The 12,911-nt window shown below is 36.4% G+C and overlaps 2 protein-coding genes across 2 annotated transcripts in view; one reads left to right on the top strand and one right to left on the bottom strand.

The window, feature by feature from the left end:
* The window catches only part of LOC114479765 (zinc finger protein 239-like), a 26,064-nt gene extending 23,262 nt beyond the window's left edge, over positions 1–2,802 (bottom strand). The window contains exon 1 of the mRNA XM_028473616.1: positions 2,288–2,802. Coding sequence (XP_028329417.1) covers positions 2,288–2,572 — 285 coding nt within the window. The 5' untranslated portion in view covers positions 2,573–2,802. The remainder of the gene's footprint in view (positions 1–2,287) is intronic.
* A 2,215-nt stretch (positions 2,803–5,017) lies between these two features.
* Positions 5,018–10,818, top strand: LOC114479766 (nuclear RNA export factor 1-like). The gene is made up of 7 exons (XM_028473617.1): positions 5,018–5,585; positions 8,493–8,625; positions 8,708–8,791; positions 9,053–9,157; positions 9,547–9,627; positions 10,406–10,475; positions 10,681–10,818. The coding sequence occupies exons 1-7, from the start codon at positions 5,545–5,547 to the stop codon at positions 10,782–10,784; spliced, it is 618 nt and encodes a 205-aa protein (XP_028329418.1). The 5' UTR covers positions 5,018–5,544; the 3' UTR covers positions 10,785–10,818.
* Positions 10,819–12,911: the final 2,093 nt, after the last annotated feature.

Here is a 12,911-nt window from a genome sequence, read left to right as displayed (position 1 = left end):
CAGGTATGAAGTGGGTCAAACAACCCCGAGTTTGTAAACCTTGGGTTACTTATGTGCACAATAAAAAGCCATCATCAATGGATCGAAGGTTACACAAGCTACCATGGTAACCACCTGGAAGAGAGTAATTTATTCACCCTGATGGGTGAAATAAGCTGGTGTTTGAGGAATATGAGCCTGTTCTAAAGGTGCGTTCACACTGAACGCACCTTCAGTGACTATAGTGGCTTAAATCACCCATGATTAGTCACGCTTTTTGGTCGCTTCATCACTTTATTGCTTCAGTGACGTGACGAGCAGGGAATAAAATGAATAAAATGTGTTTGAGGAGATGTGTCAGCACCATAGAATGGCTGCATAGAGAGCTCTCCTGTTACACTGGACATAAAGACAGTGACTGATGCTTGATATTGCATCATTTATGTTGATTTTTAATGTAATATTGTCACCAAAGTCATCTCGACATCCAAAAAATATGTCATAAAAAAAGACTGAAGTGGGACACAAACCCATATACTGTATTACAGTATAAAACAACAATTGAGCCTTAAAAGTGGATTCATTTAAATTGTCATCTCCCCTTAACATTCTCCACACGTTTGTATCCAGGGAACTTTACTACAGACGTCAGTAGGCGTTGTATTGCAGATCAACCTCCCAGTGTCTTTCACTTAATGCTCTGCATCCACAATGGCCACGTTTACATGGGAGCTTTAATTCCTCTTTAAAGTGGAATAAAAGTGAATTCCTCTTTAACTTGACCTTGTAAACACATCATTCCTCATGATAATTTAATTCCGAATTAAAGTTAATTCCAAATTAGGTGGCTGGTTTATTCCATTTTTAATTCCGAATTAGATAATTCCTCTTTCTTGTAAACACTTCACTTAGTTAAAGCGGCTTTAAGTTAATTTGGATCGTTTTGCGCATGTGCGACTTGCGACAATTACGCGTTGGTGACGACATAATCCAAGATGGCGATGACTATTTAATAAAAGACATGGATTTAATGAAAAGAGTGGATGGACGGAGGCGTAAACATGCATACTTTCACACGGACTTATTAAACGCACACGAACCTCGGTAAACACGGTAAACAGAACAGGCTGCCCCGACCGGCGGCACTAGGACCCGGAGGCGGAGTAAATGCGTCCTGTACTGCATTCACAGGCTGTAATATCACAATTTTATCATTGTACCTGTAGTTAGAGCTACTATCTTTACCAGGGAGAAACTATTTATCCCTGGTGACTGTTTTCCAGACTTTAACTGAGCTTTTTACCGGTGATTAGTTCCTATCTCTCTTCTGCTCCGCGGTCCAAACTGAAACCGTGTTTTATTGTCAAGCTGCTGCTTCAAAACTGCAATCACAATAAAAGTGAAAACAGTTCTCATGTGTGGTGTTCTGTGTTATAGCCAACAATAAAAGGTTAGTTGTGTGTTTTACCTGATACACGTGATACGTCACGTTCAGCCCCCTGTCCAATCAGAGCCTTCCCAACCCCCAGACTTAAAGCGGAATTAACTAAAGCCGAACAAACCTGTATTCCATCTAAAACTTGTAAGAATAATTCGGAATTAAAAAACATCATGTAACCGTGGCCATTGTATAAAGAATAAAAAATAAATTAAAAAAAAAATACAGTTTGCAAAAAAAAAGAAGATGTAAAGCAACACAACATTAGTGATGATGTGAGCACGTGTGTGATGTTATTAATGTGTTTCAGAAATAGTGTTCAGGTGGGCGGAGCCAGGTAGAAACCCATGGTTTCTTTGATAAAACCTGCCTGCGACCAAGTGTAGTTCACGGACAATGTTACCATGGTAACATACTCAGAGAAGAACATACCTCGCGTTTAGGAATTGGAATACTCAGAGTTTCCCTCGTTTGAGCCTGAACATAACCCGCTTTATGGAATACCCCTCAACTGTATATGGATACGTGTTACGTACTGATAGCCACTGCCTTAATCAGCACTGGTGTGATTATCTACGTCCGAATCACACCAGTGCTGATATATCGTCATCTCTCGTTGAAATTGCTGAAGTATAAGAACTCGCATATAAACACTTTAACAACATTATTTAAAGCAGCATGACATCAACGAGAACAGCTTAGCACCCTGGTGGCGACATCTGCTGTTGCTGCAGCAACTAGCCACGCTAAGTGGGTCACCAGTTAAACTAGTCTCCAGTCAATGTGTAACAGTGTATGAATGTGGTGAGTGAGTGAGAACAACCAGGATCAGTGAATGAATGAAACTAGCAGTACTAGTTGTGTTCTAACCTCTTCCTTCACAGAGATTTGATCTGCGGCGTTGGACGGAAACTCCTCCGTTTCTTCTTCGGGGCTTTTCTCGGCGTTTGGAGTAAACATTCCGTCCCACAGATGGTCACGATGACGAAGCTCCTCCGGTTCAGCTTTCCTCCTGCAGCCTTCATCATCATCACTGTCCGTCTCACCCAGCTTCACTTCCCTCCATAACAGTTTTTCTTCTTCTTCTTCTTCTTCTTCTTCTTCTTCTTCCAGTTTGACGGCAGTCATCCAGCTCGTTGGTGAACTAGCGTCCATTGTGTTTTCTTTCCCACGGTGTTTCCAGCTGTCCTGGTGCTCACTTTACAATCCTCAGCACCTTTAGAGGAACATTCTACCATCAACACCTTTAGAGGAACATTCTACCATCAACACCTCCGTCTCTGTCCGTCCACCATTTCACTGCTTTGTTCCTGACCCACACTGGTTGCCAGATACAGCCGACGATTCCCCGGAGGAGAAATAAGCCCTTATTGCGTACAAATGAAAGACACTCGACCAGGTCGGATCCACCATAGACATTATAATACGTAGACGCCGCATCAACTTTCACGGGGTGTGTTTGTAGCAAACGTCACACATGATAGATAGATAGATAGATAGATAGATAGATAGATAGATAGATAGATAGATAGATAGATAGATAGATAGATAGATAGATAGAACAAAAGGAACCTAGAAAACGTTCAGATGTGCTCAGGTTTTTATTGATAACATTCTTTAAGGTTATACAATGTATACATTGCATTTGACAATTATTATTTGTTGTTGTTGTACTACTACTGTATTATTGTTATTGCTATTATAAATATCATTATATTATCATATTTTTGTATTATTGTTAATAATATTTTATATTATAGTTACTGGTATTATTATTATTATTGTTGCTATATTATTAAATATTATATTCTTATATTACCTTATCATTATTGTTTTTATTATTATATTCTAATATTACATTATTATTAATATTATTACTATTTACGATGGAGTATTGTAGTCAGTAAAAAAAAAAAAAATCCGTTTTCTGATTTATTTTTTTTTTAATACGTTTTCAGATTTTTTTTTCTGTGGGGATTTTTTTGTAAATGATTTTTTTAACATTTTTTTGGTTCCGGGTCAGAGTTCATCACAATGGCGTCATCAACAGTGCTGGATATTCATCCGTTTATTAATTTTGACTTTTCGAGTTAAAATATAAAGATATTAAGGATTTGCAGTCGGCATAACTTTAACATTAGTGACAGACAGGTAAAGAGGTTACTTTAGTTCTAGAGGACACAGTCGTCGTAAAGTATAGCTTGGAGTCCTGGTTGAATTCTTTAGCAACCAACTTTACTACGTGCAACTTCACGGATACCGATGAATAACAATAATATTAATGCATTCGATTTTATTTAGTGCTTTTCATAGACACTCAAAGCGCTTTACATAATTTTCGTGCTTGTTTCCGTGTTGTGTTACAGTAGAATAACATGTTTAGGCATTGGAACCGTTTCAGCTCTACTCACGTTTTCAACTGAAGTAGACGATCAAATGTGAAAATGTCTGTATTTACCAGAGAAGTTATACATGGTCTAACTTACTGCTTAACATGCTAGAATCAGTGCTACTGTACATACAGGGCTATACAGTGTGTATGTGAGCTAATGATGATAAACAGCTATAACCAGTGTTTATTACACACATACATACATGCTGTTATTTATTCATTTATAATTTAAATAGTGTTTACATACATATTATTTACAGTTAAAAAGCACTCAGCTTTGTTCACTAAATTACTGTAAACAATTATTCTACTGCAGTGTTCCCAAACTTTTCACAGTCCGTACCCCTTCAAACATTTAACATGAGGCCATGTACCCCTACTAATGCACACTATAATGTAATGCAGAGTTTTTTAACCTTGGGGTCGTGACCCCATGTGTGGTCACCTGGAATTAAAATGGAGTCCTCTGAAATGTCCAATAATTTATGATTAAAAAAATCAAAAAACTGATTAAAATATGTTTTTAAAATGTTTTAATTATTATTTTCATCATGACACCAACACACGAAACAAACTTAAATAACTGTATTCTGTTTTCACTTTCACAAATTTAATCTACATAAAATAAAATGCAGTATAATAATATCTGAGCTTGCACACCTGGTCACATTGTGCCCTAATCCTTGCACCAACAAAACATTATCGAAATCTAATTCTAGAAAAAAAAGAAAAAGGCTCCGGAGACGCCAAAAATTTGTGATATTAAATGGGATCTGAATTTTACCTATCCTGTTGAGGAATAATATTTAATAAATAAGAATAATAATCTCTCACCATGGGTTGTTTTACATCGGCTAATGTGTAATTTGTGGTAGTGCATGGAGGCTCCTGACCGCTGGTCCATTTATATTTCAGTTTCCAATTTTTATTTTTTATTCATGTACCCCCTATGACAATTTATGTACCCCTGGGGGTATCCCGTAACCTAGGCTCTAGTACAACCATACAGTTTGTCTTTGGGCTTCACTCTCAAAGTTACAAATCTTGTACACATGTTTATGAGGAATTAAATGTGTACCTTTATTCTTTTTTCATTTCAGATGTGATTGATCCACTGAAGCAGAGGATGAATGCTGTAACCATCACTGCTGTGTTACACATGGACCAAAGTTTCCTCTCAGCCTGTTGTTAATAGAAATAAAACACTTTCTCATCTGCTTTGCTTCAGTTCATTTGGGGCCAACATTGTTGAATTGATTGATCAACATTTGACACTACACAGATATACAGTATGTATGAATGACATGCTTAAAGTAGAGAAAATAAGACACGTGACGAGACTATTAAGGAAATCAGTGTTTTTCTTCTTTTTTAATGTAATATCTTCATGTAGGTCAAACAGTCAAACATTGTTTTGGGTTGTACATGTGACATGTACATGGCCAAAATCAAAAATGAAAAAAAAAACCAAGGCCAAAATCTGAAAGAATGAATTTTGTCATTATTAGTAACATTGCATTTATGGCTATGCATGTGTACTAAACTCACTAAAATTATAGGTTAATGATGTGGATTTTCTTTTACAGAAGACAATGACAGAATTGCACTCCAACATTTTCGCAAAGGCCGAAGCCCCGACAAGGGATCGTCGTTCTGCAGAGACCGGCATCGGGGGAACCACCGATCTGTAGGATCTGTACTGTGGTCCAGGCTTGGCATCAATAGAGATGTGACCATGAGCGACAGCGCTCAGGACAGCAGTTCTCAGCAAAGATAGTAAGTGTTGACTTTCATTAAATATTGTCTTCCTAAGAATGGATGGTTTTCCTGAAACAACATTCAATTCATACATTATAATAGAAAAAGTATCTTAGTAATACAATAATAATTAATAGCTATGCAGCGCTCGAGCCAATGTGAATAAGACGTGCTTTTTCAAATGTTGGTTCACAGTTGGAGATGGTCCCACATGTTTTAACCCAGACATTTCATTTAATTGTCACAATCCTGTTTCTTACTACAGTATCTATTTATAAAGCAAGGTGTGTGTGTCTCAAATATATCTGTGGACAAGTCAGGCCCTATAAATACATTTTTTAAATTCCGTTTTTTTAGAAATATTTATCATTTCTTAAAGAAAATATAAGTTTTTAACTCATGTGAGGAAACAAAATAAATACTAGTAAATAAAAAAAAAACTTATAACTGAACAAAAATGTACGTCAAAAATAAAATAAGATGCAATTAATAGATATAAATTGTAGTGACATGGATTATTCTGACTGCTCCTTTTTAATTATTTATATGTCATATAAAGATGTATGAGAACAGCATTAATGTCACTATATTTCCTCTCGGGCATCAATGGTTTACTGAATCTGAGCAGGTTTAATGATTAATTTAACTTAGTTTAAATGAACCTAATTTAAATGATCCTATTTTCTGTAGCTCTGATGAGATGTTCTAACTGACTTTTATTTTGTAAACCGTAAGTTCGCACTGAAACGATTGTACTTGAGGTTTCTTGCTGACTGTGACTGTATTCTAGGGTTGCCAATTTTCCCAAGACCAAATAAGGGACAGAAATTTTTGAGCCACATAACACTGACATTTCTTAATTTATACATGACATTGAAAAAAAATCTATATTTAACACAATTTTGATAATACTTGGACAAAAAAAATGTCAAACCTTTATTATTATTATTATTATTATTATTATTATTATTATTATTATTATTATTATTATTAACTGGACCTTCACATACATATAGTAAACACACAATCAATACATAAAAACATTTCAAAAGCAACTGAAGAGAACTTTAAACTCACCAAGTCTACTTCTTCCAAGGATATTTCTTGCTGCTCTGGATTAATTCCAACAGTTGTTTGTCTGTTTGCACAACCCGGAAAAAGTCTTTGCATGGCAAGCCACAATTCACAGATATCTGAAGTTCATTTTTGATTAGCTCGGTGCTGCAACTATGGCCCATAGTTGACATTAGCATTATCTGCTGCATAAGCAGTGATATGACTGGTGTCCAGCTCATGCTATTCCAGGCAGTTTATTAGTGCGTTATAAATGCCACTAGCAATTTCATTACTGTCTTCATAAAAGTCCAGTAACTTGCACTGAACTCCTTCAGACACGGAGAAATATCTGACACACACTGGAAACATTCTTCTATTTCCCTTGTTTGAGGCATCAGTTGCAACTGAGAAATATACAGGCTCACCTTCAGTGGAGGAGAGATTATCCAATATATGCCGCACAGTCTTTGGTCCCAAAACATTCATAGTAATCATCTCAGCTTTCGTTCGTCCCATGTGCATCTTCTTCACAATGTTTGAGTCATTGAACAGTGTGTTGAGCTTAACCAGACAGTCAGTGCTGCTGTAGCTTAGTCCATGTTTAACTGTATGGTACACATACGCGGCTTCACTTGCAGCTATCTGGTCATTTTCTGCTGTTGATGTGGCAAAGAATGTACTAATATTACTAGCATCTTTAGCTAATGTTGCCTTCTTGTGCATCTCTGTGGATGCATGTTGAGTCAGGTCATTTTCACCTCCATGGCTAATTGAAAACTCACGTCGGCACAAAGTGCAAAAAGCTTTTGTCGCGTTACAGCTGATTGGCTTTAACCAGGTATTTTTTGCCTCCCACTGCTTGTTGAAGCTGCAAAGTCTTTTCTTCTTAGCTGGGCCTGGTTTATCCATATTTGAGCGCTTAGCACGCGGCACCACCAAACTGCAGCTGAAGATGGAGTTACTAATTATTGGAATTGCTTCTAATGAATCAGTACCTTACCTTAGACATTAGTACAAGGGGGCCATCTATTGGTTGGAGCAGTACACTGCAGTCAATATCCGGGACAAGGTGAGTCCCGTATGGGACAAACAGATTAAGGTCCAAATACGGGGTGTCCCGGAGAATACGGGACAGTTGGCAACCCTAATGTATTCCTATGAGACACGGTGGTTTAAGATGAGTTTAATGCAACCTGGACAGGAGGAGGGAGGGCGGGGCACCTAATAAGCGGTCCCCGGAAACATTTCCCCATTAAAAAAAGTTCTTTGCCCCATGGTGACGGCGTTTTCATGCCGATTTTGTCCATTTTCATTGGTCGATTCCGTGATTCCGTCCGCGATTCCTTTAACGTGGATTTTGTAGGGCCCTAGATAAGGCTCAGATTGACCTGAGACTTTCAACATGGCTGCTGCTGGGTTCAAAGGTGTGCGACCTGCAGCTGTACCATTTACCATCACATTTGGTTACAACAACTTCAAACTGGACTGTACCAAAAACAAAGGAGCACTGACTGCAGAGTCTGCAGTGCACAAATCAAAGATTGGTATTGCAATAGCCTGTTTAAAGTGATCATATAACAACTAATCAGTACTGGTACTGTATGCTATAGATAAAGAAGTGATAATAATACAGTCAATGCTTTGAATTTCTTAGATATAACTGTGCAGACCAGATAGCAGCAGATGACAGAAGGCTCATTACAACCAGAAGAGACATAAGACTTTTATTTTTTAGAGACTTGACTTGGACTCGTGACCAAAGACTTAGACTTGCAAAAAAAAAACCCACAATCCTTAGCACTGTTTGGTCACTTGCGTTTTGCTCTTGTACAGAAATCATCATCATCAGTATTATTATGTCTTGTTCAGCAATCCTTCTGGGAGAGTATCTTGGAAAGGAGACGGCCGTATGGACAGAGATTGGAGACGATGCAGAGGAAGAGGATGGAGAGGATCTTTCAGAGGAAGAACTAGAAGCCAAATTGGCTGGTTCAAAATCACGGTGTGTAAGCTCACACTCACATCTGGTTAGTCTGCTTTGTGATTGGTCTAACAGGATCCCAATTTGTTTGCCTTGTCAACAGATTCCTCACGGCACAAAGTATGACAAGAATTGGTTAGTGCCAGCTCTACAGGACATCTGTTCCATCCCTTACACTCCTATTCAGGTGAGTGTGGGCAGGATTTTATCATTTACTAATAAGTGATTGAGATAAAAAGCTGTTGTTTTCACTTGCGATGTATGGAGGAAATGCCTTTGCTTTATCATTGTATTTATCATTCTTTGTATACTTTGATTATAACAGCGTGCTTCTTAGTTTGAACACTTTTCCCTGTATTTTATTTACTTGCGATAATCACTAATACTTTTTATATTTCTATCAATCACCTAAATGTTATGTTTTAATTGCATTTTTTCTATTTACTAGTACCATGAAGACCACAATAAAGTTCATTTCTACGTTGATAATTTCACCACTGCCAGTGCCCTGAGCAAGTGTTCTCGCAAGGTCACAGACTGTGATGGCTATAAGGTACGTTTGTGGTGACAACTGGAAACACAAACTCACTTCTATGAGAACTTTGTGTTCAGGATCTGTAATTAGTCTTGAGCTCACCTGCCTTTATGATAAATGTTTTTATTACTTTTTTCATGCAAATGGCTTGAAAACTGATCTTCAGGATCTTCAGTTTGAAAACACCATTTACAAAGATTTCAGAATACTTCAAAATGAAAACTACAGTCAAAACCACCAACTGGTTCTCAGTGTTTGTTCAGTTCATCTCACTGTGAACAATGTTTACTGATAAATGTATTCTTTGCATTTAGTGAATTGTTTGCTAAATGTTCTCACAGGCTCTACGTGATCATTTTCACTCATTAGTTTGTGATCTTGTTTTTTCTTGACTGATGTTTCTCAAGGTGGAGGTATACGTCAACCGCAGTAATCCCCCCAACTTCCTCTTCCCTGATCTGAAGGTTGAAGAATTGGAACATCTGAAGGTCAGTGATAACAAATCATCCAGGGGGTCAGTGTAGACATTGTGGAGGAGTTCAAATACCTGGGAGTGGTAATAGACAATAAACTGGACTGGGGGAGGACCACTGACTCCCTCTACAGAAAAGACCAAAGCCTCCTCTATTTTCTGAGACTTCTGAGGTCCTTCAACATCTGCAGAAAAATGCTGAGGATGTTTTATGAGTCTGTGGTGGCGAGTGTGATCCTCTACTTTCTTTCTTTCTTTCTTTCTTTCTTTCTTTAACGTTTATTCTTTTTATTTATAATATTTCTTGAGTGGCTGTAACTCAAGTAATCTCCACCTGCAATAAATAAAGTACTTCTGATTCTGATCTTATAATATTAAACATTTTATGTTTGACAGCAACTCAAACAACTGATATTCTCTTGAATGCACTTGTTTTGTCTGTGGTGTGACACAATTAGTTTTGCAAAGAGGTGGAAGATTTCTAGTAAATGTCCTAAGGAATTTTAAATTGGGAATATTCTAAAATAGAAACTTTTCATGGGAATTATGTATCGGAATTTACTGGAAATTTTGAGTTATTTTAAATAATAATGCCACAACCAAATGTTAATATCCATGTAAAATAGTACATACAATAGCACATCTTGTTTTTTAGGACTTGCAGAAAGTAATATGTTAGCATTAATTGGTCAAAGTTGTTGTCTGTTAACGGTTAAATAGTTAACCATGAGCATCCCTGATTTAAAAGAATGTTTTTGAACTGTTTTAAAGATGTTTTTTCTTCTCTTTTCTAGCAATGCATGTCAAAACGTTTTGATGGCTCACAACAAGCTTTGGATCTGAAAAGTGTTCACACAGACCCAGGTAACCACACCACCTCTTTTGGCATTAGATTATTCACAATGTTGGCCACGTCCTTCGACATCTCAAAGGAAACACCTTTTATTGAGGATGTGTTGTTTTATTTTTTTAAATTTTTTTATTTATTTATTCAGTTTATTTCCGACATGGTTGCATTCACAGAAGTTTTCTTTTTCTCTTTTTTTTTTTTTTGTACATGCCGAAAAAGGAGACGAGAGAAGCAGGTTGCTTATCCGAGTCCCGTCCCCTATTTTGAACACAGAAAATTTACATCAGAGCTCGTCTCTCTGGTCAAACATTCTTTGGTTCTGAACACAATTTCATTTTTTTTTTTTTTGTCCTTTTTTGTGTAGGATTTATTCTCATCTGTAGTCAGTGTTGTCTTCTTTTTTAATTATTTTTTTTATTCTTCCTCTCCATCGTTGTTCCTGTCTTCCTTCTTCCCCGTAGATTTCATTCCCAGACGTTGTTTGTGTTCCTCCAGTTCAAAAGAAAAGTTCATCTTCTTTCTCATTGATGTGTTGATCTCGTATTCTTGCAAAAATGTCTTCCGTGTTTTTTCTTTATATCTAGTCAAGTTTGCAGCTTGTTTTGTCTCTGCATCAAGGTTATTCCAGCTGGTAATAGCTCTGTTAACAGTGCTGTATTTTCCAATGTTAGATTTAACCCTTTCTTGTATAAACACATTATTAAGTCTTAGTTCATAAGCAGTGTGTTTGTATGTGAAACGTTTTTGTATTTGGTATGGGAGTGTATTTAGTGATGCCCTATATGCGAGAATTTGTGTGTTGTAGTGTATTATTTCTTGCAGTTTTAGGTATTTGGCCTTTTCAAATAGTTCATTTGTACAGCAAAGAAAAGATTTATTGTATTTGCTATGTTGTCATAAGCTGTCAAAAATCATAAATAAAATTGTAAAAAAAGAATTGTGGATGATTAGAATTGCAATTCTTATGTGAATTGATTTTTTTCCCCACCCCTACTTTTTATACACTCTTCCCACCGTAAATGCATGTGCACACCGCTCCCTGGTCCAAAAACTTAAATTTATTACCGGTATTTGACTTTTTTTTTCTAGCTACCATCTTATTTCAGGCAAAGAAAATAAAAACAAATATTCAACGTATGTATGACTTCTATGTGTGGATCTTTTAGTCAGTCAGTAGACTTATTGAAAAAAGTCAGTGAACTCATATGAACCGTTTGATCAGATATTTGACCTGAGTACTGTTGGGTCGTGAGTCTTTTAGTTACATTAGTTCATTGACCCACTACAGAAACCACAGCTTGCTTTATTGGTAATAAAATCACATTGTTAGTGAGATAATTGTGTCCGTTCTTTCTGTACCAACTCCAGTTCAGGTTGTTTTCTACCATTACAATACACGTAAAACCCCGTTTTTTATTTATTCCATGCTGAGTGGATCTAGTTAAACTATTGCTCAACTATAGGGGTGTGAAAAAAAAAAATATTTCACGATACATTGCAATTTTTTTGAGTGCTGATTTTAAATAGATTTTTTTATTTAAAAAATGAATTTATTTATTTATTGTTTCTGATATTTATTTAAATTATTTTTGTGGATTTGTGCAATATTTCAGTGGTTACAATGCTTTCAATGTGTTGCAATGGTTATGTTGATTTTATGATGGTGTAATGCCTGCAATATTTATGTATACAGGCATTTTATTTTCATATCATCTGTTCAGATCAATGTTTAAACTGATACAAAAGGAGAAATTATTTTTTCTTATTTTTGTGCATTATCAGTAACTCAGGGTGATTTATCCTTAATGTTCTCACTAATAGTTGTTACAATGTCGTCATTACGTTGTCATGGTTACTTTGAGACTTCTACACAGTAGTTTCAGTAAAAAGAAACTGGTTGCGCTTTATTTTATGATGGCAGTGTGTACCACTGTTTTCTTTTTTTCAGTGAAAATGTGCAAAAACACTAATAATAAATAATAAATAGGATGTTTTGAAGCAAAGAGTTTTGACTTAATTTGTCCTCTGAATGATCAATATCTTCTAATAAACATATACAGCAACTTTTTTGTTCTTTTCTTTTTTTTTCTCACTTGTCTGCACATGCTGTCAAAGGTCAACACTACAAGAAGTGCAATCATTATGAGACAGCAATGTATGTTTTGTTATTGCAATGATATAAATGTGTTTATTTTATTGCTTAATTGTGACCATCACCAGCTAAGGAAGGGTAAAAAAATATTTTATTATAGGGAGGATATAAAAAGGGAGAGCAGTGTTACACCTAGGTGGGAAGGGGTGAAGTTTAGCTATAATGGTGGTGGCTGTGGACAGGGGGAAGGAGTGAGTGGTAGTACCTAAAGCAGGTATTTGGGATTAACGTGTCTAAAGTTAAGACTAATACGAGTTTTATCCCACATCCCAAGGCGTGCCAGTGCATCGTAGACCAG

The sequence above is a fragment of the Gouania willdenowi genome, chromosome 17 (assembly GCF_900634775.1).
Source record: "Gouania willdenowi chromosome 17, fGouWil2.1, whole genome shotgun sequence".
Lineage (NCBI taxonomy): Eukaryota > Metazoa > Chordata > Actinopteri > Blenniiformes > Gobiesocidae > Gouania > Gouania willdenowi.
This window is presented reverse-complemented; position numbering and strand designations above follow the sequence as displayed.